Source organism: Eupeodes corollae, chromosome 1 (assembly GCF_945859685.1).
Source record: "Eupeodes corollae chromosome 1, idEupCoro1.1, whole genome shotgun sequence".
NCBI classification, from domain to species: domain Eukaryota; kingdom Metazoa; phylum Arthropoda; class Insecta; order Diptera; family Syrphidae; genus Eupeodes; species Eupeodes corollae.
Window position 1 is genome coordinate 63,216,628 of NC_079147.1, and position 23,506 is coordinate 63,240,133.

At 31.4% G+C, this 23,506-nt stretch overlaps 2 protein-coding genes across 2 annotated transcripts; one reads left to right on the plus strand and one right to left on the minus strand.

Moving 5' to 3' along the window:
* Window positions 1–2,082: 2,082 nt before the first annotated feature.
* On the minus strand, window positions 2,083–6,455 carry LOC129943266 (uncharacterized). Its single transcript, XM_056052573.1, has 4 exons — window positions 6,094–6,455; window positions 5,822–6,042; window positions 5,455–5,611; window positions 2,083–5,170 (listed from the first exon to the last, which is right to left on the minus strand). Exons 1-4 carry the CDS (start codon window positions 6,257–6,259, stop codon window positions 4,704–4,706), a joined length of 1,011 nt encoding a protein of 336 aa, XP_055908548.1. The 5' UTR covers window positions 6,260–6,455; the 3' UTR covers window positions 2,083–4,703.
* Window positions 6,456–10,416: 3,961 nt separating this feature from the next.
* LOC129943156 (uncharacterized) lies at window positions 10,417–21,131 on the plus strand. Its single transcript, XM_056052419.1, has 10 exons — window positions 10,417–10,527; window positions 10,609–10,832; window positions 11,000–11,159; window positions 11,611–11,852; window positions 19,470–19,602; window positions 19,710–19,890; window positions 19,968–20,201; window positions 20,269–20,641; window positions 20,702–20,833; window positions 20,897–21,131. Exons 1-10 carry the CDS (start codon window positions 10,497–10,499, stop codon window positions 21,107–21,109), a joined length of 1,923 nt encoding a protein of 640 aa, XP_055908394.1. The 5' UTR covers window positions 10,417–10,496; the 3' UTR covers window positions 21,110–21,131.
* The last annotated feature ends 2,375 nt before the right edge of the window (window positions 21,132–23,506 follow it).

Sequence of the window (23,506 nt, forward strand, 5' to 3'; positions counted from 1 at the left end):
AGTACCTAATTTTTTCGTCAATTTAACGATTTTCAAAGTTTGTTGATATCATTCTGAAAACTTAAAAACCACCATCTGAACGAAAAAAATAATACAACTTTATAGCTCTAAACACACTTAACTAAAAAAAAAACAATTTTAAGTTTGTCAGTTCAGGAGCTGTTGTAGTATACAGTTTCTTTTCTAAAATTCAAAATGGCGGTGCAACCTTGACGTGTAAATCTTTTTTAGTGCCGAAACCATCAAAGTTTTAGGTCATATGTCACAAAATGTCATCCAAACCGTCAATTGCTTCAAGTTTTGTTAGACTTAACGATACTTAATATCCCTCAAATGTCAATTGTATGAACACACAATTTTGTTTGACAGTTGACACACTCAGAGAAAAAATCCCATAAATCCAATGGGAAAACCATTGTTTGAATGGTTTTTTACCATTAAAATTAGTCAATGGTGTGTGTACCATTCCTTCAATAGTTTTGATATTATTAATTTAATGGTGTGTTTGCACTATTGATTTAATAGTGAAATACTATAGAAGCAATTGTATTTCCTATTAAATAACATTATTTTAATAGGGCGCGTATTATTGAAAATCTATAGTATGTGACCATTGATTCAATAGTATAATAACATTTCTTAATTTCGAAATTCGAAAACGAATCTGACTTCGAATATAATGTAATAGTATAGCACTATTGATTTAATATTGTAGTACTATTGATTTAATAGTATATTACTATTAGTTCAATAGTAAAATACTATACAATTTATAGTAAAGTACTATTAGTTTAATAGTAAAGCATAATAAGTTCAATAGTATAGTACCATTGTTATATACTACTGTAATATTGATTTAATAATATACTACTATTGATTTAATAGTATTGCACTATTACTTTTATAGTAAATTACTATTATTTCAAAAGTACATTACCATTGATAAAATAGTATCGTACCATTGATTTAATGGTATAGTATCATTGATTTAATACTAAAGCACTATTGATTTAATAATATACTACTATTAATTTAATAGTACATTACTATCGTTTTAATAGTACAGTACTATTGATCTAGTAGTATTGCACTATTACTTTTATAGTAAATTACTATTATTTCAAAAGTACATTACCATTGATAAAATAGTATCGCACCATTGATTTAATGGTATAGTATCATTGATTTAATACTAAAGCACTATTGATTTAATAATATACTACTATTAATTTAATAGTACATTACTATCGGTTTAATAGTACAATACTATTGATCTAGTAGTATTGCACTATTACTTTTATAGTAAATTACTATTATTTCAAAAGTACATTACCATTGATAAAATAGTATCGTACCATTGATTTAATGGTATAGTATCATTGATTTAATACTAAAGCACTATTGATTTAATAATATACTACTATTAATTTAATAGTACATTACTATCGGTTTAATAGTACAGTACTATTGATCTAGTAATATTGCACTATTACTTTTATAGTAAATTACTATTATTTCAATAGTACATTAACATTAATAAAATAGTATCGAACCACTGATTGATTTAATAGTAGGTACAGTATTTTTCATTTCATGTATTGTTCAAATGATATGATTTAATAGTTGATAAAGTTGAAAAATAAAACACTTTTTTAGTTCCAAAATTAATTTTTATTTGCGAATACGTATACTTACGTACATATACTTAAATGTTTACCATATCCTTTTTGAATAATAAGCTCATAAGAAAAAAAACAAACAGATTTAATTTATAAATAACATTAATAAAAAATTTATTTTCCAAGTTGTTTACATCGTACTTAACATAGAAATTAAAGTATAAAAATTTCCGTCATATCAACATGGATAAAAAGTCTCGACGTTTTTATCATTCTAAAGAACTTAACTTAAAAAGTATTTGTATTAACATTTTCTTAAATAAACAAACTAGGTCATTTTAGACCTAAACACTTTTAATCCATTCTGTAAATAATGAATGTGGATTGGTGGACTATTGAATTCAGTAACAGAGTGCAAAGAAATTTTTTGGTGGCGGTTGTCTATTATAAAGGCCTGTATATGTTCACTGAAATACTTTATGTTCCACTCCTGACATAGAAAGTAATATTTTGATTCATCAATTAATATTTTTTGAATTTCAAAAAGCTGTGATTTTTCTGCAATTTTAGTTAAAAAGAAATGTTCTTTGTATGTTTTTCCTTTATATGTTAATTTTGATATGCACTTCACTTCGCAATGACCAATGCTTAGATTATTGTAGTTAATGTTTTTATAAGAAAGATTTAAATTGTGTGTATAAACTGATTTTTCATCGAAAATAAAAGTATTTTCAAAAAAATTTTGTTTAACTAGGGTATCAGAAAACTTAAGACTAGCTTTGAACGCAAGTGTGTACGAAATATTTACTCTTGAATTCGTAGCTTTTGCAGACTGCTTGTTTAGTCTATGCAAAGCTTCAAATCGCATGCACCATAAGATTTTAAGTGGTCCGCACTTTCGAATTGCAGATGGATAATGCACCAGAAAGTGAAACTTTGGTTTCAAAGGCTCTTTAAATGTATTTATAAACAAAGTATTATGTTTAGAGATTAAATGCTTCAAGGACTTCAACTTTACTTCATCTATTTCTGATAAGAGTATTAAATCAATTATTTTAACAAGTGTTATAAGAAGTTCCCATACTTTGTTGTTTTCTGGAACAAGATCTCCAATCATTAATGGCAAAAAATGAATTAAAGTCATTGTTTCGCGAGCAGTCATTTTTAAATTGTTAACTTTTAACAACGAAAGTACAAATGGAGTGGAGATGTTACCTGTCTCTGTTTCGCCATAGTCAAACAACAGTTTACGATCGTTAAGAACATCAATAGAAAAAAATTTTGAGGTTTCTATAAAATTAACTAAGATTTTTGAAACATCATACCTGCAAATACCCTCGAATATATCATGCATTATATCAAAATAAAAGTTTTGCGTAACATGAAAGGAATTGATTTCATTAAAAACGCATTTTTCTTTTATGCCGGTTAATTTTTCGGACTTTGCTTCAAGATCAGCCTCATAATTTTCATGATTACGTAAGAACGAAGGATGCTCAATTACGTCAGATTGCATATCAAGTTTGCTTCTTTTGCAGACTCGACAGTAAAAGTTTGAATTAAAGCTGGCTGAAAATCCTAAATAAGTATTTAGACCTAGGTTATCCCCGGTGACAAATGCCAAGACAAAGTATAAGTGGTAACTTTTATCATTTACATGTACATCCAAACCATGAGTTTCCAAAGATTTTATACGCTCAACAAAAGGTTTAATTGCAAACGAATTGCCAAATAATGATCTGTCTTTTGTTTTAAAAAAGCCAGCCACAAAAATATTCTTCAATTTTGATAAGTGATGTTTAGGAATAGTTGGAAAACTGTAATATACACCACAGATTGATTGATCTTTTGCATGTGAACCTAAAGGATTGTCTATGCAAAAATCATCCAAAAATAAAATAAAGGGAATGATTAATTTACCCTCGAAATTGCGTGCCTTTTCTTTCCAAACTGTTCCATTTAATATACTCGAATATACACCAGGAGCACTATTATTTAACATATTTGTATTGTCTAAGGTTTCAAGTAAAACATTTTTGCACTGAAAATATTGTTGGATTTGAAACTCCAAAGGCATTATTACACCTGTAACCTTACTAGAATCTAGCGTGGGAATGCTATTGACGATTACTTCGCATACTTCATCATTGATTGTGTAATAGAGTGGTTTTTTAAACAAATTTTTAGTTTCTAGTTCTTGCATTAATTTGTATTCAGTGTTGACAGATTTAAAAGGAATACAAAGCTCATCGAGTAAATGAATGGAAGAAGCCCTATTGTTTTCGGCTTCAACTAGAGGTACAATTTTTAAAGCAACAGCTCTTATAAGGGGGTTAATAACATTCTTTAGAACTTTTTCAATGATATCAGAAACATTTTTTCTATTAAAATTATCATTATTGTGTAGTGAAAGTGCGAAAACAATTCCAGCTAATTCGTCTGGAAAAGCGTTTGTTAATTCAGTTTGCAGGAAGTTTGTTGGAATATTATCTTTAATAATATTAATTGGACTCACACTTGTTGTGCTCAGATCGCTTTCTTTGTAGAAATTTAAAGTGGTTTGAGGTTGCTCATAAGACGTAGGGTTTGTTTTAGATTTATAAGTTTTATTTTCATGAACTCTTTGCAAGTGACGTTTGAAAGTATATATATTTTGAAATTTCTGGAAGCAGCCTTTTTCTGAGCATACAAAAAAATCCAAACCTTTTAAGATGTGGTCAGATTTTAAGTGGCTAATTAAACTGTTGGAGGAAAAACTAACATTTGATTGAACACACAAAAAACATTTCATTTTGGTAAGAGAGAAAAATGACAAAAAGCCAATGATAACGTATTTTGAGTAAAATTAAGTTTTTTAGGAAAGATAAAATATTAAGTATTAAATAATTTAAAGAGTATATAAGGTAGTAAAATTAGAATAAGAAAGAAATTCACTTTGTGATTAATGTTATAAAGTCAATTACAAATAATATTTAATGTGCAAAGAATGTAAATGTTAATGATTGAATTGAGATCTACTGTCTTTTAATAATAAAACTAATAAAGAATTAAATAACTTTGCATTCTGTTACAAAAAAGTTTGTTTTACTGACGCAAACTACATGTAAGGCTATTTATATTAGCATTTGGTTGGCAAGCAAAATTGTAAAAAAAGCTTTCAAGAAATAAATACAATTGCTTACCCTCTTTCGGATAATTAAAATTTAATACATGAAAAAGTTTAAATGTTGAATCTAAGCATTTAAGCAATGTAGAAAATTTGTACAAAACGTCATCATAGTAACTGTAAAAATATTCAAGTTCTGTTTTTTCTTTACCTATTACTATAATGATCGGTTGCAATGTTAGTCCCTTCGTGTGGTATTTTTGGCGTAAATTTTCTACTTTGACCGTATAATCAAGAATCGAAGAGCAATATAAAAAACAGGAGTCCTGGGCATCCTTAATTGATGGTTTCCATTTTGATTTCTTTGATTCATTTTTTCCAACAGATATTATTGGTGGTTTTAAAAGGACATGGATTGAAGAGAGAATAAAAAAATCACGAGAATCTGAAATAAACACGAAATATTATTTGTTAAAAACATGGATACGAGTTTGAAAATTTAAGAAATTTTGTTTGAATAGGAGATAAATGGTAAATCATTGCTTTATAAACAGGGTGAATGGCAAAAAAATAACCAACAGTCTATGAGCGATAGGTTGGATTGTCGCAAGACGAACAAATTATTTTAAATATTTTTTTCTTGTATTCATCCAAGTTATTGGGCTTTCACTGTTGATATATTTTGTGCCAATCCCTATTTATAAACAAAAAATAAACATGATATCTTACTTGCATCAATATTTTCAAAATTCTTTAAAAATGCCAACGATGCTTTATCCTTTAGTTTTTGTTGTAAAAGTGGAACAATCCTTGCAGTAAATGAAGGCCAGAGCTGAAATAGTTGCGATCGATTGTTGGGTTTCAAAATTTCATAGTCAATTTCAACCTGAAAAAAACAACCTTATTACTCGTAGGCAATGGAAATATCTTTCTTGAGGCTAAATCCGTTGGCCGAATACAAACAAATGTTAAAGATTAATCTTTTGTTGTAACGAAGGTTACCTCATTACAACTATAATAATTCAAGAATATGAATTTGAAACATGTTACAATTTTTATAATTTATTTTGGTTATGTATATGTTATGAAAACTTACAAGTGTATGTCCAAGAGAATGTTTGAAGAGTGGCCACTCTGAGAAGATATTTAAGGAATTATTTTGAATATCTCGATGTCTTTGCCTCGCTACTTTCTTCCATCTTTTTTGAACTTCCGACCATGGTTCATTGTTGTGTTTGAGCCAAGCAATAGTTTCTTCAATTTCAGAGTTATAGGGAATATCCGCTTCATTTAACTCGGGATCAATTTCTGTTGTGTCTAATAAAAACATTTTAAACAAAATTTAAATGAGCACTACGCTGTTTTTACCATGATCCTTGTTCTCACTCACGAGTTTCCTTTTGAAACTTTTCAGTTTGATTCTAGCGTTAACTGCCTTATCATGAAGTTTACCGGTGGGATTAAGGCCGTGACCTCTTTTGTGCATATAGTATTCCTGAAAAAATTGTTTATTACAGCTATATAAATGGAGCATAAAAAGGTGAATATTCAAATGGTCGAGCTTAAATATGTTTATAATTAAAGTTTATATTCAAACTATTTTATTATTAATACAAGTTTGAATGCACATAAGTGAAAATTTGTTAACCCAACTTTTTATAAAACTAGCCTTTATATAACGAAAAGTTAACGAACTTATTTTAATGGGAGTATAAATCCATATAAACAATAATGACATGCATGTCTTTTTTGCGGTAAATTGAAGATTCAAATACTTGTTTTAATATGTTTGAATTTTGTTTTGATATCTGTATACGAGTAATATAAATATTTTTTTAAAAATATACATACATAGCTGTGTAAGTTTTTATAAAAATAAGCTACCTTGCTTTCAGATGGAAAAGTTAAATTAATAGCATTAGTAGCCGCTTGAATTTGTTTCATCGTCATTCCCTTATTTCTGCATGAAAAACTTTCAACAATAATAGAGACTAAGGTATTCTTATGTATCTCGTCTAAACAATTTTTTTGTTTGTAGTTATCCAATACACCCTGGCCTTTTTCTGTTGTTTGTAAGAGATCTTGCAGTGTTATATTATTAAAAATTTTTGACTCATCCCCAAAAGAAGTAGTTGATGATGTTGGTGAACTTAAATCACTGTTAGCTTCAGTTGAATTCTGGCTTAAACATTGAGATTCAATCCAATTTTTACAAGCGTCAGAAACGTTTTTAGATGACTTATTAATCAAAACGAACAAAAACATTAAAAAAATATTAAAGTTAAAATGTTTAGACTATTATATCATACTTTTTGTCTATAAATATTTAGATGAAATTTAAATTTAGCTCTTGTTCCCAAAAGAGGGGCAGGGAATAAATCATTTATTTCTGATTCAGTAACAAGTAGGAGACTTTCAATATCAAATCCATTATCTAAAATTAAATAGGATAGAGTTAAGCTTTGGAACTATGTTAGAAAAAAGTATCTCCACACCAATAAGACGCTTATAAACCATTTCATCAAATCCAAATTTATCGCAAATTAATTCTTTCATCTCATTTCGATCTTCAATACCTTCTTCTAAATCAGTGGTTAATGCATCGATAATAATTGTTTTTTCCTTTGAATACGCATTTTCTTCGATTATGTTTATTGGGGTTTCAATGACAAATTCATTTTCCGCTGCAACATAAACCACCTCTCCAATTTCACAGTTATTCATGGCAACTACATATCAATATCAAAATAGCAATTAACACTCACTTTAATAGGAAATGGTAGCAGCCTGAAAAATATACTCACTTTTATATTATAATCTTGAGACAATGGGGTGAATACTATAAAAACTTAACGGGACTTGAAAGCAATTTTGATTGTGTTTGTTTTATATTATTTCAGGGAATTGAAAAATGATCACAGGAAACTAATCTACTATGAATTAGTCCAAAACAATTGTTTTAAACATACCGGATTTAGAAAGGCTTCTAAATTATATCTTTTTTTAAATTTACTCTTTTATGAAACTTGCAAAGATTTTTATTCACTGGCGACTGTGCCCGAGGACTGTAGCGAAACAAATGGAATGGCAAAGTTTTTGCCAATCAAAAGCGTGATTTCAGAATGTTAATGGGATATACTATAAAAACAATGGGAAAAACTATCAAATTAATGGGGCGCTACTATTGGCAGCCCGAAAAATATGCTCACTTAATGGGATCTACTATTATAATCCCAAGATAATGGTGTGAATACTATAAAAACTTAACGGAAATGTGTTAAACTAACGGATGTTTCACTGAATTAAATGAACACGTGGTATTTCTGAAAAAAGTTTGCCGTTTGTGCAAAAAAATGCCTAAATGTTTGGATCTTTTGTTTTTATTAAGAGTTTCGTAAATTGCATTTCTAAAAGCAATAAAACCACCAATCTCTGACAAAATTAAAAGAAAAAACGGCTTGATATTAAAACTACTTTTGCTTTAACTAATATATTATTATATGGTAATGCATTCATTATCCGGTATATTCTTTAACTTTGTGTATTTTAACAGAATATTGAATATTAGGTTAATGTTTAATAAAATTGAAACTGTGTTATGCGATACAAAATAAAAGATAGCTTAGTTATAAATACAATTATCGTAAGATACCTTATCCATATTAGTTATTTTATATTAAATTGCATGAAATCTTACTTACCTTAATAGAACATATTGCGATTTATATTATCACTTAACTTTACACAGTAACTTTAAAATTAATTTTGAATAATTTGAAAGATATCAAAAGGTAAAATATGCAAGCCAATTTGTATGTTTATGGTAGGGCTTGTTTTTGGAAGAAATATATGTATATTGTTTTAGCAATAATAACTATTTTAAAAACAAAATATCATTGTAGGTTTTAAATATTTTTTTAAATAATAAACAAGTTATACGAATCTTGTTTTTTGTCAGAATCAAAATAACTTAAAATATATCAATCATTTTGATTCCAAGAAATATTTCAGGGTCAATAAGTATTTTGGGCGTAGAACTAACAACATTGAAATATTTCTCCATGTGTCCGTACTAATATATTTGTGTAATTTCATATTGAACATTCATGAAGAAATAGTTTGTTTGGATAAAAATTAAGGGGTTTCCGTTTTTGACGTAAATTACAAATTCTGAAATTTCAACTAAACCTTATAAATATAAAATAAAGCCTCAAAAATTGTGACAAATATTCTGAAAATGTTGATGTAGTTTATGTTAAAATTAAGTTTTAACGCTTTCGAAAGTAAAAAGCAACTTTAATTTTGTTTTATTTCAAAGATTTTTTGGTGCGAAAGAGTTTATGTCACGTATTTATTTTATATACCATGGGAAGATAAGTACACTTCTTCTGATTTAATGTACCTAATCGAAAAAGAATTGAAATAGTATAATAATTTTATACTTTGCTAATGAAATATCTTTCAAAATCTATACTTAAAATCAAATTATATTATCAAGCCAATACTCTTCAAACTATAGCAGGTACATACTATTACATTTTATATAACAAATCTCATTGAATCGTATTTTAAATGAGTTCCACTATTAACCAATAAATATTTCGAAATCCGGTTTCATTTTATCAGACGAAATTATAGTACATACTATTACCTTCAATATGCTAAATCTTATTAATTCTTGTGTTTTAATGGGTTCCACTATTAACCGATAAATATTTCGAAATTCGGTTTCATTTAATAAGACGATACTTTAAAAGTAATAGTAAATACTATTGATAGCTATGGTCCGCATTATTAAAAGTGTAGGTTTATAAAAGTATGGATACTATTGAAGTTGTATAGTAATGAACTATTAACATAATGGTACGCGTTATTAGATATTAATAGTAAAAAACTATTAAAACAAAGGTATTTCTAATTAAATTCATAATATGGGCCCCATTATTGTTAATAGTTTCAAAACTATTGAAACAATAGTTCCAAAACCATTAAATTCATTAGATTTCATAGTAAAAAACGATATTTTACATCAATGGGCGTCCCATTGAGCAGTCTATAGGATTTTTTCTCTGAGTGCAGAAACTTGTAAATGGCAGATGTATATTTATTTCAACACAGACTGTAATTCGTATTTGCAAACGTTTCCTCAGGGCTAATCGTCTAGTTTCATAATTAAAAAGGGCAAATGGCAGAAATATGATGACATAAGATAAATTCACCTGTCAGCAGGTTTATTTCTTTTATACTATTTCATTTTTATCTTCATTCAATTATAATAATTTGTTGCCGGTATTATATTCCGCCATCCATCAGTGTACCAGTAACTTTTGCCTTTCGAGAACCTTGTTTACCACCGACGACGGAGAGAATTCAAATACGTATATAATCCTTCTAGCTAAAGCCTCTTTAGATAAATCGCCCCGTTTATCGTCATCGCATTTCGTATTGAAAAACAATAAGGTTCGTTAAATGCCAATTAAGGTGTACGTACTTATCTATTCTATTGAATAAACAAATAGATTTACATTTTCAATTAGGCCAAACCAAAGAGAAGTCGTCACTTAATTCAAATTATAGTTAACGCTTTGGTAAATATTGACATTTTCAATTAAATAAATACAAATGAAGACAATCAAACCGCCTAACAGTTTTATTTGCTGCTGTTGTGTTCCTATTGCTGTTGTTGACAGGAAAGGACGAAAAGGATATAAGAGACATTCATCAACAGAATTTCGTATTCGAGACTTGACGAGAGGAACAAAATAGGAAACATGTGCGGTTCTGAGTTGGTGTGGTTTTTGAGTGAGTCAAAGGATCTTTCTCTCTGTGGTTTAGGTATGAAGAAAATTATTAAAAAGGACATTTTTTTTCTCTCATTTAAAGTTTCCAAGTATTTCGCCAGCCTTGATAGTGTCCTTATCGTTTACAATTCATCATCGTCAAGTGAAATAATTCAAGGATATGTAAATGCAACGCAATCATCTTTTCAACAACTCGCCACCCAACAAGGACTCGTCATTGGGCTGCATTGGATAAACGTTGCAGGTTTTACGAATCAGTCGAACTTCAATGAGTTGATGTTGCAGCAAGTGGACTTAGGAATTCAGGTTTGTCAACATTTCAAAGATTAAGATAGTACCTAGTTAAGTTTAGTAGATAGAGAGAGTTTCTTAGAAAGGACGTGTTTTAATTACTTTCACGTTTCACTCAAAATTTCTTAATAGAGTTTCGTTTTCTTTTTTTGATTTTCATATGCTTATCCTGACACTTATAGGGCTACATCAGTATCCTGCCGAGTGTGGTTGAGTTTTTGCACGCTCGTTCGTATGCCACAGAAAACTCGTTGCTCCGGTTGAAGGACAAATTCTACCTCTTTTTGTCGGATGATGGCGATGCGAGCCCAAAAGATGTCCTTGCTCAGAAGATTTTGAAGCGTAAATTTGTTATTCCTTCAATTTTCCAATTTTCTTTCGTTTTTAATTTGTTTGTTTTTTACTCCTGCTATTTTATCCATCTCCGAAAGTCCTTTCAAGCTATATATATGTGTTATGTATATCCTGCTGTGTATCCTTTGAAACTAATTGCTTTGGGTTAAAGTGAAGTGTGCTCGTGTACACAAAAACAAGAAATACAAAAAGAAAAATGGAAGAAATGCTGACTGATTGGTGAGAATTAGTTTCATGTAAGGCATAGAGATTGAATGGATTCTCATGGTCGCACTTCACTTGCGGCGGGCGAGTCCTTTGGCTTTTTCACAGACAACCAGAAGACAAAAAATCCTATCATTCCACAGAAATCTAAACTTCTTTTTCTACTATTTCCTATTTCCTCGATTTTCGTTCCTTCTTTTTTTTTGGATACATTCGGTTTTCCTTTTGCGGACAGTTTATCCCCACCACCTATTAGTATCGGCAAGGAAATGTCCTGATTTAGAACTATGGACACAGAAGTACGTTGGCATTGAGGACAATTTGGATGCAGTCTATTTGGATACGTACTATTCGGAAAGTAGAACTTTTGCCATCAGAAATGTGGACTTTTATCCAAATAAATTGGTCAATATGCTGGGTCGGACAATGGCAGTGGCTTCTATAACTTACTTGCCTTATGTGATAAGTTACTTTGGAGTAAGTTTAACTAAAGCTACTTATAGTTGGATGATTTTCGTTTTGTGGTTGTTATTTTTTCTTTGCTGTGTTTGTTTTTAGTGTCTTGTTGGGTAATGCGGGAAATGACATTTTTGGCTTTGTTATTCGTTTTTCTTTTCTTCGTCCTTAATAGAAGAAGAAGGTGTATATGCTTAAGTAGGTTCTAGTTTTAGGTTGAATCTTTGTTTAATCATAGAAAAGTTTTGCAAATAGGGTTTTGCAATTTTGGGTTTATGGGAAAAGTGTGATTACGAACACAATTCTCAATAATTGTACTAGATATTTGTGTACCCTATTTTTGCACAATATCCTTGATTAGTTTTCAGGTGTTTCGCGGAAGATTGTCAACATTTTTTTAGGACCTTATAACCAAATAGCTTTTCTAATAATGAAGGAAGTCAAGCATTTTGCATATTTTTCACAAATTTTATTACCCTTAAAATGAAGTTTCAAGAAACGAAAGTTAGAAAAATAGTTATATTATGTTTGTAGAATAATTGTATTTTCAAATAATATGAGTTTAAATATTTTTGTTGAACTTGATTAGCAGAATGTGTTTAACGCTTTTAGCACCCAAGTTACAAATTTCAGAATGCTTCCTGATAATTATTTAGTTTTGCAGTATTTTTTTGAGCTTAGTTTAGACATATTCATATAAACGGTGATTTTTTAAGAGCTTGAGAACTTTTTTAAAAAAAAAAAACGCATAAAATTTGCAAAATCGCGGCTGCGTCTTAGGTGGTCCATTTGGAAAGTCCAATTTTGGGTAACTTTTTCGAGCATTTCGGCCGGAATAGCCCGAATTTCTTCGGAAATGTTGTCTTCCAAAGCTGGAATAGTTGCTGGCTTATTTGTGTAGACTTTAGACTTGACGTAGCCCCACAAAAAATGCTCTAAAGGCGTCAAATCGCATGATCTTGGTGGCCAACTTACCGGTCCATTCCTTGAGATGAATTGTTCTCCGAAGTTTTCCCTCAAAATGGCCATAGAATCGCGAGCTGTGTGGCATGTAGCGCCATCTTGTTGAAACCACATGTCAACCAAGTTCAGTTCTTCCATTTTTGGCAACAAAAAGTTTGTTAGCATTGAACGATAGCGATCGCCATTCACCGTAACGTTGCGTCCAACAGCATCTTTGAAAAAATACGGTCCAATGATTCCACCAGCGTACAAACCACACCAAACAGTGCATTTTTCGGGATGCATGGGCAGTTCTTGAACGGCTTCTGGTTGCTCTTCACTCCAAATGCGGCAATTTTGCTTATTTACGTAGCCATTCAACCAGAAATGAGCCTCATCGCTGAACAAAATTTGTCGATAAAAAAGCGGATTTTCTGCCAACTTTTCTAGGGCCCATTCACTGAAAATTCGACGTTGTGGCAGATCGTTCGGCTTCAGTTCTTGCACGAGCTGTATTTTATACAGTTTTACACCAAGATCTTTGCGTAAAATCTTCCATGTGGTCGAATAACACAAACCCAATTGCTGCGAACGGCGACGAATCGACATTTCACGGTCTTCAGCAACACTCTCAGAAACAGACGCAATATTCTCTTCTGTACGCACTGTACGCATTCGTGTGGTTGGTTTAATGTCCAATAAAGTAAACTGAGTGCGAAACTTGGTCACAATCGCATTAATTGTTTGCTCACTTGGTCGATTATGTAGACCATAAATCGGACGTAAAGCGCGAAACACATTTCGAACCGAACACTGATTTTGGTAATAAAATTCAATGATTTGCAAGCGTTGCTCGTTAGTAAGTCTATTCATGATGAAATGTCAAAGCATACTGAGCATCTTTCTCTTTGACACCATGTCTGAAATCCCGCGTGATCTGTCAAATACTAATGCATGAAAATCCTAACCTCAAAAAAATCACCTTTTATTAAATATATAAACTTTCACATATTAAAATTAAGGAACGCCGTATTACAAAATTAAGGTATATTCATAAATTGCTAATACACCCTAATTTAATATATCTATTTATAGGAATATTATTAGGTTATTGATATTTGTGATTCAAATATATCTAAAAAGTCGATTCCCATACGAAAAAAGAGACTGGGATGCGACCCACACTGATAACTTCCCATCCCGTCTGTCAATTTGTCTTGCTTAAAACACTTTTTATGAAAAAACTGACTGTTGGATTTTTATATAAAAATTACTGAATATCGAAGCAATATTTTCTGTGAAATAAAATAAGTTTGAAGCCAATATTTTTAATTTTTGAAAAGCTATTTGAGTCGAGAGTAAATTTTTACTAAGTTTTAGTATTGTTTTTTTTAGAGTTTTATTTTTTGTAAAAAAAACTGTCAATTCCATTTTTCTCAACATTTTTCAAAATGTTGAAAACAATATTTCTTATAAGATAAATAAGCTTTATGCCTAAATTTCAAGTTTTTGAAAAGATATTTGAATCGATATTCAATTTTTACCAACTTTAAGTAATGTTTTTTTTTTTAGATTTTTATTTTTTATAAAAAAACTGTCAATTCGATTTTGCTCAACATTTTATCAGATGTCAGAAACATTATTCTTTTCAGTTTTTTTGATTTATAAAAAAAACCGTTAAATTGATTTTTTTCAAAAATATACTTCTTTGATATCACGTTACAATATATTACATAAAATTTAATTCAAGTCTCTAGCGTTTTTGGTTCGTAAGATATTTAGGGTTAACCAAAATTTTCACCTTTTTTTCAAACTACTATGGTAAAAAAATACCCACACAATTTTCTTGAGAGCCCTTTCTGCAATTTTTTGCCTTATTATCTGTATACTTTTTTTTTGAAATCGATATCTCTTCGGGTTCTTGAGCTATGGACGACGAAAAAACCGTCGCGAACGTACGGACGTACGAAAACGTACGTACACACGCACGCACAGCTATCTTTCTAAAAATCTTTTATTTTGACTCTAGGCCAACGTCGAGAAATGTCAAAATTTTTAATTTGTAACTTCCTATGGGAAGTTAAAAAAATTAGCAATTTAGTAGTAAGTAAAACGAAGAGAAAGTCCGCAGTGATTACTGTCGTACTAGACTGTCTGTAAGCAGTTTCGAAGGTGATTACCTCCTTTGTCTGATGACGATGCATACAACGCAAACTTCTAGCGTCTTGAGATTTCGCAATTCATTGTTGTATATGACTTTATAATTATTGCCTTTTCGTACAAAGAGAGCGACACCGCCCCCTTGAGTGGAGTCAGGCCGGTCTCTTCTTACGTTATTGTAATTTTTATGAGTCAATTTGTGCTTGTGGTTTAGCTTGTTTTCGCTAGCCATAAACACATCGGGACTTTAGTCTTTCAACAATTGGAACATATTGGATTGTTGCTATAATTTTTCTACGTGACGCGACGACGACGACGACGGCGACCACGACGATCCCGAACGAACCTACGACGAAGACTAGAACCTATAACGTAAAGAAGGTCGTAGAAAAAAATTTTGCACATTCAGCACGTATGATGCTGATATCTCCGGCCACTCAGCTTAGAGTGGGTTCAGCGAATAAATTGATATCCTAATTGAGATGATATCGTAGGTTTCAAATTTTCAAAACACTTCCTCAAATTTTATTTTTTTTTTCAATCAAATTTCTTTCTTCCAAAATTTACTTTTATTTCGATCTCTTCGATTTCGTAGCTTACAAAAAAGTGAGTTCCCATGCTTTTTCCAAGCCTGGATGAACCCTTTTTCTTCAAATACCCAGTGCTTTCAGACACTCAGTGACTTGGGTTTCGGTGACAGTAGTCTTCTCTTACTCGCACTTTAATCTCCCCAGCTTAATGCAAGTCACCCCTGAATTCGCCGCGCTCTACTCTGACTTGTAGAGTGCGGGAATGCAGTGGGTGCATTCAGCCGCTAACATCCCCGATTCAATTTTGAATGAAAGAAAAACCTTGGAACTCAAGAAATTTGATTGTTCACACTTTGCATTTTTCCCCACCGATCTTTCCCAGCAAAACAAATATAATTGTGGAAACTTGATGGAAATTAGTAAGTTTCGATTAAAAACAATTGTGGGAAGAGAAATGTGGCAGAAGTTCGCTACACGCGTTTTAAAGTTATTTCGTTTGACTTTCGCTCAGATTTGGTGAAATAGGGACTTACGTTATCGTTCCATCTTGTACATTTAAGTATAATGAGGGTGTAAAAGTTGGGCTTGAAGCCATTCTCCCATGGAGTAACTTCGGCATTTGGAGACCAAGTGTCGACTGTGCCAATTTTGGTTTGCTGGAGTCAGACCATCCGTCTGACACTTATGGTGGTAATTATGCTCATTCTTTGGGGACTGGCTGTCACCCGTTCTTAGTATTTGACAAGACCGCCCGTCTGTCACCTTAGTTAAAGTGGAGAATCGACATCAATGATTATGTTTCTTTCCAAAGTACTGAGAGAGTGAACCGATGGCTGATGGACCGTGGCTGCCCCTCTCTCTCTCAGTAGATTGTAGGAAACACCTGTAGGAATGGAGGAGGGAGGAACAAGTATTTGGATGACGGAGAGAATGGTTCTTGTCGCGGTAATTTTTACCGTGACAGGATCTTCAATCAATCCTTATCAGTGAATTTACATTCACAGCTAGGACTGTTAGGCGCGTCTCCGGCAGCTCGCCCATTATGGTCTAAATTGCGCCAGGCCAGGCAACAAAGAGTAGAGATGATCTACCCTTTTGCCGTGCTCCTTTATCTGACTTTGCAGTCCTGTTAGTTGCCCTTGAATGGTCAACAACAAGGCTACAATGTCAGGCTGCACCTCTTGTTCCTTAGGCATAGGGGCCTTTGGGGCAACCGTTGGTGGAGCCTGTCTCGTGTTCCCATTCGCTGGCACCATTTGGGCGTAAGAGAATTTGGGATCCACGAATTTTTGTGTTGGAGGATGGCCTGTTTTTGTTTTATTTGTTCGACCTTAGGGCAACCCCTATAGCTAGCCGGGTGCCCTTGGTTTCTACAAAGGACACACTTGAGCAGGGTTAAATCCTCAACCCGATCATTCCCCAGCTTGCATTCTCCTTCTTTGTGGGTTTCTGAGCACCTGACACAGCACAACTGCTTATTGCAGTTGGCATTGTCATGGCCAAATATCTGGCAGTTTGTACATTGTAGAATGTCGTCGTGCCTTTTTAATGTATGTAGTTTAAATCAGAACACATTAATTTCGATCAATGATCGTTTGATTCATTTTATTTAATTCAAATTTAAAGTTTAACACTAAAAGTTAGTTGTTAATTATTTATTTAAGTTCAAAAATCCAAACATTGGTTTAATTAAATTTGTAAAAATGTAAAAAAAAAAGTATAACACACGTCTTTGCTTAACTGACTCGACTTTACATTGCGGCTTTTCCAATAAGAGTGATTTTTAAAGATTCAATACAAAGAGACAGAGCTGTAGTATGGACATTAGTATGGACATTAGTTTAACGGACGCAATGGAACTTCACTTCTTGGCTATACTTGGTTCCTACATGTATCCCAGTGTAAAGCTTGATTGTCGAGAGATTTGATTTTCTTCACACTCTCAAAACTGCTTTGGGGCTATAATGTTACCAGAAACATCGGCAGCCTGCAACCCCCTCGCCTGGACTTCACCGTAGTGAAAGACTTGACCCCGATAAAATCGAGATCGTCATTAGCTTTTTGACGGAGCTCGGCTAAGAGCTCCTCCGGTTCGGTGCAGGAACTTATGCCCTTCAGAAGGACCGTCTTTAATTTCTCACTTTAAGGCGTGTAGCTGAAGAACTCTTTCACTAGCTTGTATTCAGTGAGAAGCACTGCACCGAATATCGCTTTTCCTTTTCATTTAGAATTTTTATGAGAAATTTGCCCTTAGTGGCCGACTTACTCGTACATACCTGTTTCAGGTCTTGCAGGTCAACCCGGTAGTTCCTAATTGGTGAAACCTTCTCTTTCTTGGACTGTGGTCGTTGCTGGTGTTGCTGCTGCTGTTGTTGCTGTTTTCTTCGTGTTCTGACCTCACACCTTTATTTTTTTCTTGCATTTTTTTATTAGCGTTCCGCTAAGCTGGATTGGATCGCTTCACCAAATTGGGAAATTACCTCTTCCTCTTTACTATTGCCCACTGGTCCGTTGCATATTCCGATGATGTTTCGATTTTTTGTACCGCTGATGGCACCATAGTACCATCAGCTGATGTATTGGCAGAGGTATCTTTCGATACCCCTGCTTTCCTCTCCCTCTCTATTTGATTTTTTCCCCAATCTATAAAATCAACGATTTCACTAGTTGTGTTTGGACGCCACCTCCGCTAGGCTGTCAATAACTTATTAAAAACAGTGGCTGACCAAACATTCAAGTACAAGCTAACTTTACATTTTTCGAGAATTTGGCCTTTTCCTGAAAATCATATCTGTAACCTCTTTCGGAAAAATGACGTAGTGAATGTTGTTGAAGCTATATTCCATAACCATTGGGTCGATTTTTTAAAATCAAAAATACAAATTTTGTGGCCAAAACTCCAAACTTGGAATGTACTCAAAAACGGACCGCTAGATTTTTGAAAAATTGTTTTTCTTAACTTGGATTCTTTCAATGAAAAACTACATTTTTGTACAGCTCCAAAAGGGTACCCCTATTTTATTTTGTTTTTACATTTTCTCAGGAACTCATGATTTTTTAAGAAAACCGTAACCGTTTTAAGAAACCGTAATTTAAATTCTTTTTTAAATCTATATCAGTTTGGTATCACGTTATTTTTTTTTTAAATTTCTATGATAAAAAAAAACATCCACTCAATTTACTTGAGAATCCTTTTTGCATTATTATCTGTATAAAAAAATTTATTTGAAGTCGATATCTCAAGCGGTTCTTGACCTATGGAAGACGAAAAAAACCTCCATTCCTTGGATTCTAGGGACCTTGAAAGGAAATATCATAATTATAAATTTGACAAATTGGACCGATAACAATAACTTTCCATGGGAAGCCTTAAACAAAATAAAGCTTCAATGTTTAATGTTTAGAAACAAATTAGGTGGCACAAAAGTCTGTTGAGAGTTAGGACCTAGTGACTTAAACACGCAACCATTCCTGTGTGCGAGTAATGTTGTCACAGTTTTAAAAAGATTCCGATATACTGCTTTCTTGAGCAGGGGACCTAAATTGTAAAATGTTACAAAAATTACTTTGGTTCCAGCTTTCCAAATGGTATATAAACACATTTAATAATTTTACTAATACCAACGAAAAAGTACATCAAACATTTAATAGAAAAGTTAACGACGTCACTAGAGGTTCCCAAAGGTTGAATTCACAGTCCACTTTTATTTTAATTTTACGTCAAAAATAATATGGTAAACTTTATTTGAGTAGATAATAATCTTTTGGTTTTTTTAGCAAAAATTCAAGCCTAATAATATTAAATATTGTTCTTTTGATTCAAAACGTAATTAACTCTTCGGATACGTCTGTCAAATTGCTCCAGTAGTTTGTTTAAATAATATAGTTTCTTAAGTTTATATCATGCATTTTTAATTAATCCGCCTTCTTGATTATTAGAAATCATTTTTTTAAACTTTTTCATAGTAAATTTCTGATTGAAGTTTTTAACTTCCCCTTTACAAAGACTGAAAACAACGGTGATGTCGATTGCATCGATGCAGCTTTACCAACTAAAAGTATCACCTATTCTGGATGTGAAGCCAATATCGTCTTAACATTTTGTGAGCTTCGAAATTGTACAGTGAAAGTTATGCCATGTGAGTATTGGAGTATAGAATTTTTCTTTGAACAATCAACCTTAATTTTCTTCTTGAAACTATTTCTTAATTTCGTCTACAATAAAAAAAAAAAAAACGAAACAAAGTTGGCAAAGATAACTGGGGTGGAGTTTACGAAAATGGTTCATCGGATGGGATGATTGGTTATGTGTATCGGCAGGAAGCAGAACTAGGAATTGGCTGTTACTATAATTGGTATAATGACATCTTTGAGACATCAATGGTTGTAGCTAGGTCAGCTGTTACTATTTTAGGACCTGCACCATCGTAAGGAAGGATTGACCTAGTTTCTAGTAGATCTTCAATAGTTCTTGATGTTGTAATGATTGTATGTTCTATTTCAGACTTTATCCACCTTATATGACCAATATTCTGCCCTTTGGTAAGCTTATTTGGTCCCTGATCATACTCTCGATTATCGTGAGTTCGGTGGTGATGCATGTCATAAAGGTCTTCTCTTTTAAAATGAAGTATAAACATTTGGAACGTCAACCGGAATATGACCATAGTTCCTCGTATATCTTAACTCTGTTCCAGATGGTGGCCATATTCTTTCAGCAGTCATTCTCCCAATCAAAGTAGATTGCTTTCACTTAGTTGTTTCATTTCGTTTTGTCAAGCTTCAAAGTCTTTTTGAACTCTCAGATTGGACCGTTTTGCAGCTAGATTCTTTTTGAGTACCTTACTTTTGGCTGGAATCACATTGGAAAACACTTACAGTGGACAGCTGAAGTCATTGCTGACAATTCCACTTTTCACAGATCCTGTCGATACAATCAAGAAGTTTTCGGCCACCACCTGGAAATGGGGGGCTCCTGCTCCAGCTTGGGTTTTAACCATTTTGGATTCGGATATTCCTTATGAACAGATTATGGCAAAAAAGTTCGAAGTTCGAAATTATGGAGAGCTAAAGAATGCTACTTTTTCGGGGAGTTATGGATTTGGAGTCGAGCGCTTACATGGTGGAGAATTTACCTATGGGGATTATATTGAAGAGGGTGCTCTTAACAGAATGATTGTAAATGATAACTCAATTTTAATTGTTAAAACTAATTTTTCCAAATTTATGTTTTAAAAGCTTACAAAGGATGATTTGTTTTTTGATTGGACTCGAGCTTTTGCGGTTAGAGGATGGCCGCTAATGGATGAATTCAATACACATATCTTGTGGTGCTTTGAGCATGGACTTTATAAGAATTGGGAAAGAAAGGTTTATTTATGCTTTAAAATAAACGAGAATACATTTAATTTTTATTTTTTTTTACATTTCTAGTACATCAATCAATATTATGATGAAACGACTCAAGAAAAGTTTCGATTCCTCGATGCTGGACATGGTCAGAAGTTTCCACCAGCAACTTTGTCGATTGCAAATATTTCCGGCCCATTGATTGCTCTTATTCTTGGATATATTACTGCATTTTTGGTTTTTTGTTTGGAGATATTTTTTGGACAGTTTAGAAACAAAACGAATAATTTTAAATGATATAAATGTAGTAAAAATTTAATCAATCTTTTCTTTCAATACATAGGAAACATTTATTATGAAGTTTTAGGAAGACAAGTTCAAGAGAATTGTTTTTTTAGGTTTTTACTTTTTGTAAAAAAACCGTCAATTCGATTTTTCTCAAAATTTTACCGGATGTTAAAAACGTTATTTTTCATTGCACAAAATTGTTTTGGAGATAAAGTCATTTTGTATTCGTATTTTTTTTGATTTATCACGTTGTATTATACTATATAAAATTTAATTCAAGTCTCTGGCGTTTTTGATTCATGAGATGTTTAGGTTTAACCAAAATGTTCACCTTTTTTTTAAACTGCTATGGCAAAAAAAACACCCAAGCAATTTTCTTGAGAGCTCTTTTTGCATTTTTCTGCAAGACTATTTTTAGATAGATAGATAGTTTATTCATTTTGTTTAAATTTTACAATGGTTTGTTACCGCACATTTTACAATATAGTGATTTGATACAATGTATCTTTCAGCTAAAATAGTATGTATATAAGTTTTCTAAATTTTCAATAAGGTTTACATAATTATAATTTTAATTTTGACCGGAGGAAAAAACAATAAAAACCTCCATTTAATGTAAGAATATAATAAAATCATAAAGCTAATGACTAGTAAGGGTATGAAATCTATCAGGTTAACAGATGAATCAATAAATGAATAAATGATAGTTTGTTAACAATAAGTATGAATTAATATTTTATAAATTACATAAAAAATGTAAATAATTGAATAATTAGAATAAAATAAAATAAATAAATAAATAATTTAAACAAAAATAATGAATAAATAAATAAATAAATAAATAAATAAATAAATAAATAAATAAATAACTCTGTTTAAATTGCACAAGAATTTTTATGTTAAAAATTAAGAAAAAAGAAATTGAATATATTTAGAGCAAATCGTTGAGATGTTGCGTTCAAACAAAGTTTATTACAAAAGTCAAAAGTACATGTATAATTGTAAAGCATATAAGCCTAATTTATAATAACCTAAATTTGACATTGAATTACATATATTATTTGTTCGATAAGTTTATTTTAAAATTTAAATGTTGGCAATTCTGATATACATAAAGCTCAATTTACATTGATTTTATAAATTTGAAATTTGTATTAATTTTATTGATTTTATTATTGTATATAAATAAATGCATGTATTTATAATCGCACATTCTTCGCCCTCGGGTTAAGTTCTGTTTCGCAACCATTTTTGCAGGCATCTGAACAGGTCTCGTTGAATTTCTGCATAGCCGTAAGCCGCTATCTAATTTGACATTGAAATAAAGAATTGAAACAAATTAGAATTGAAACAAGGAAGAAATCAAATCTACGACAACAACAATTGCACATGAGCATGTTATTTTTTTTGCTTTTCTCTATATGAATGGAAAAGACCCGTTGGTTATTATGAACCAACTATGCTGAGCCTGATAGCCTACTATAATGAGTAGTGTATTTTATTCCCATTGATCTTTTGTTTTGGTTTTCGTTCGTGCGCGTTGGTTTATTTGTGAATTGTGTTTGTAAAGTTTTAATTTTATTAATTTAACTTTTATTGTTTTAATGATTTTATTTAAATTTAAATTTTGTTGTGTTTTATTTGTGAATATAATTTGTGTTGTAAAAATTAAATTTTAAATAAAATGTTCAGCGCAAATATGCAGCAAGGAGAATCCAGGTGAGTGTTTGTTGGATGGAAAATTTTAATTTTGAGTGAATGCGTATTTTTTTTGTTTGATTTATTTTCTTTTATTAATGTAGATTTACATGTTATTATAATTTTGATTACATTATAATATAATATAATAATGTGTAGATCTATTAAATATAAATTTCATATAAATACATATATACATATGACGTGATTTGGTTAACGGTCTAATCAAAGCCGGTTTTATGTAAGTACATACGCGAGTACATTTATTTTTTATATATCGAGTGCGTACGATAATCAGTAAATTGTGCACATTTTGTTTTTTGTTTACAACAATTTAAAAATATTCTTGTGTGAAATTCTTTGGTGATATTTTGTGACGTCATTAATTTTGACATTGCTTTTATTTGTTGTGAATATTATTTCGTTTCGGATTTTGACATCGCGAGTGACTGTGTTTTAACTTTTAAATGTTGGACATATTAGTTATTTTTAGTGGCCATTTTAAGTTATTTATTTCTTTTGTTTACATTTTGTAATATTCATTTACAATCGATTAAGATAATATTTTCATTGTATTTTTTATAAAATGTACATTTAGTTTTATTTTATTAATATAAATGTGTATATATTCTGTTTGACAAGTAAAACGTTGTTTTAAATTCAGTTTGTTTACTTTCTTTTGAGTTCGTAGATTATAAGAATAAATTT

What these genes read in the sequence shown, in the direction of transcription:
- LOC129943156 (XM_056052419.1), top strand. Translation starts at nt 10,497, where the DNA reads ATGTGCGGTTCTGAGTTGGTGTGGTTTTTGA. An exon ending in TGCTCAGAAGATTTTGAAGC is followed by an intron (nt 11,160 to 11,610) that starts GTAAATTTGTTA and finishes TTTTGCGGACAG; the next exon opens with TTTATCCCCACCACCTATTA. An exon ending in ATAAGAATTGGGAAAGAAAG is followed by an intron (nt 20,834 to 20,896) that starts GTTTATTTATGC and finishes TTACATTTCTAG; the next exon opens with TACATCAATCAATATTATGA.
- LOC129943266 (XM_056052573.1), bottom strand. Translation starts at nt 6,259, where the DNA reads ATGCTCCATTTATATAGCTGTAATAAACAATTTTTTCAGGAATACTAT. An exon ending in GAGTGAGAACAAGGATCATG is followed by an intron (nt 6,043 to 6,093) that starts GTAAAAACAGCG and finishes TGTTTTTATTAG; the next exon opens with ACACAACAGAAATTGATCCC. An exon ending in ATTCTCTTGGACATACACTT is followed by an intron (nt 5,612 to 5,821) that starts GTAAGTTTTCAT and finishes TGTTTTTTTCAG; the next exon opens with GTTGAAATTGACTATGAAAT.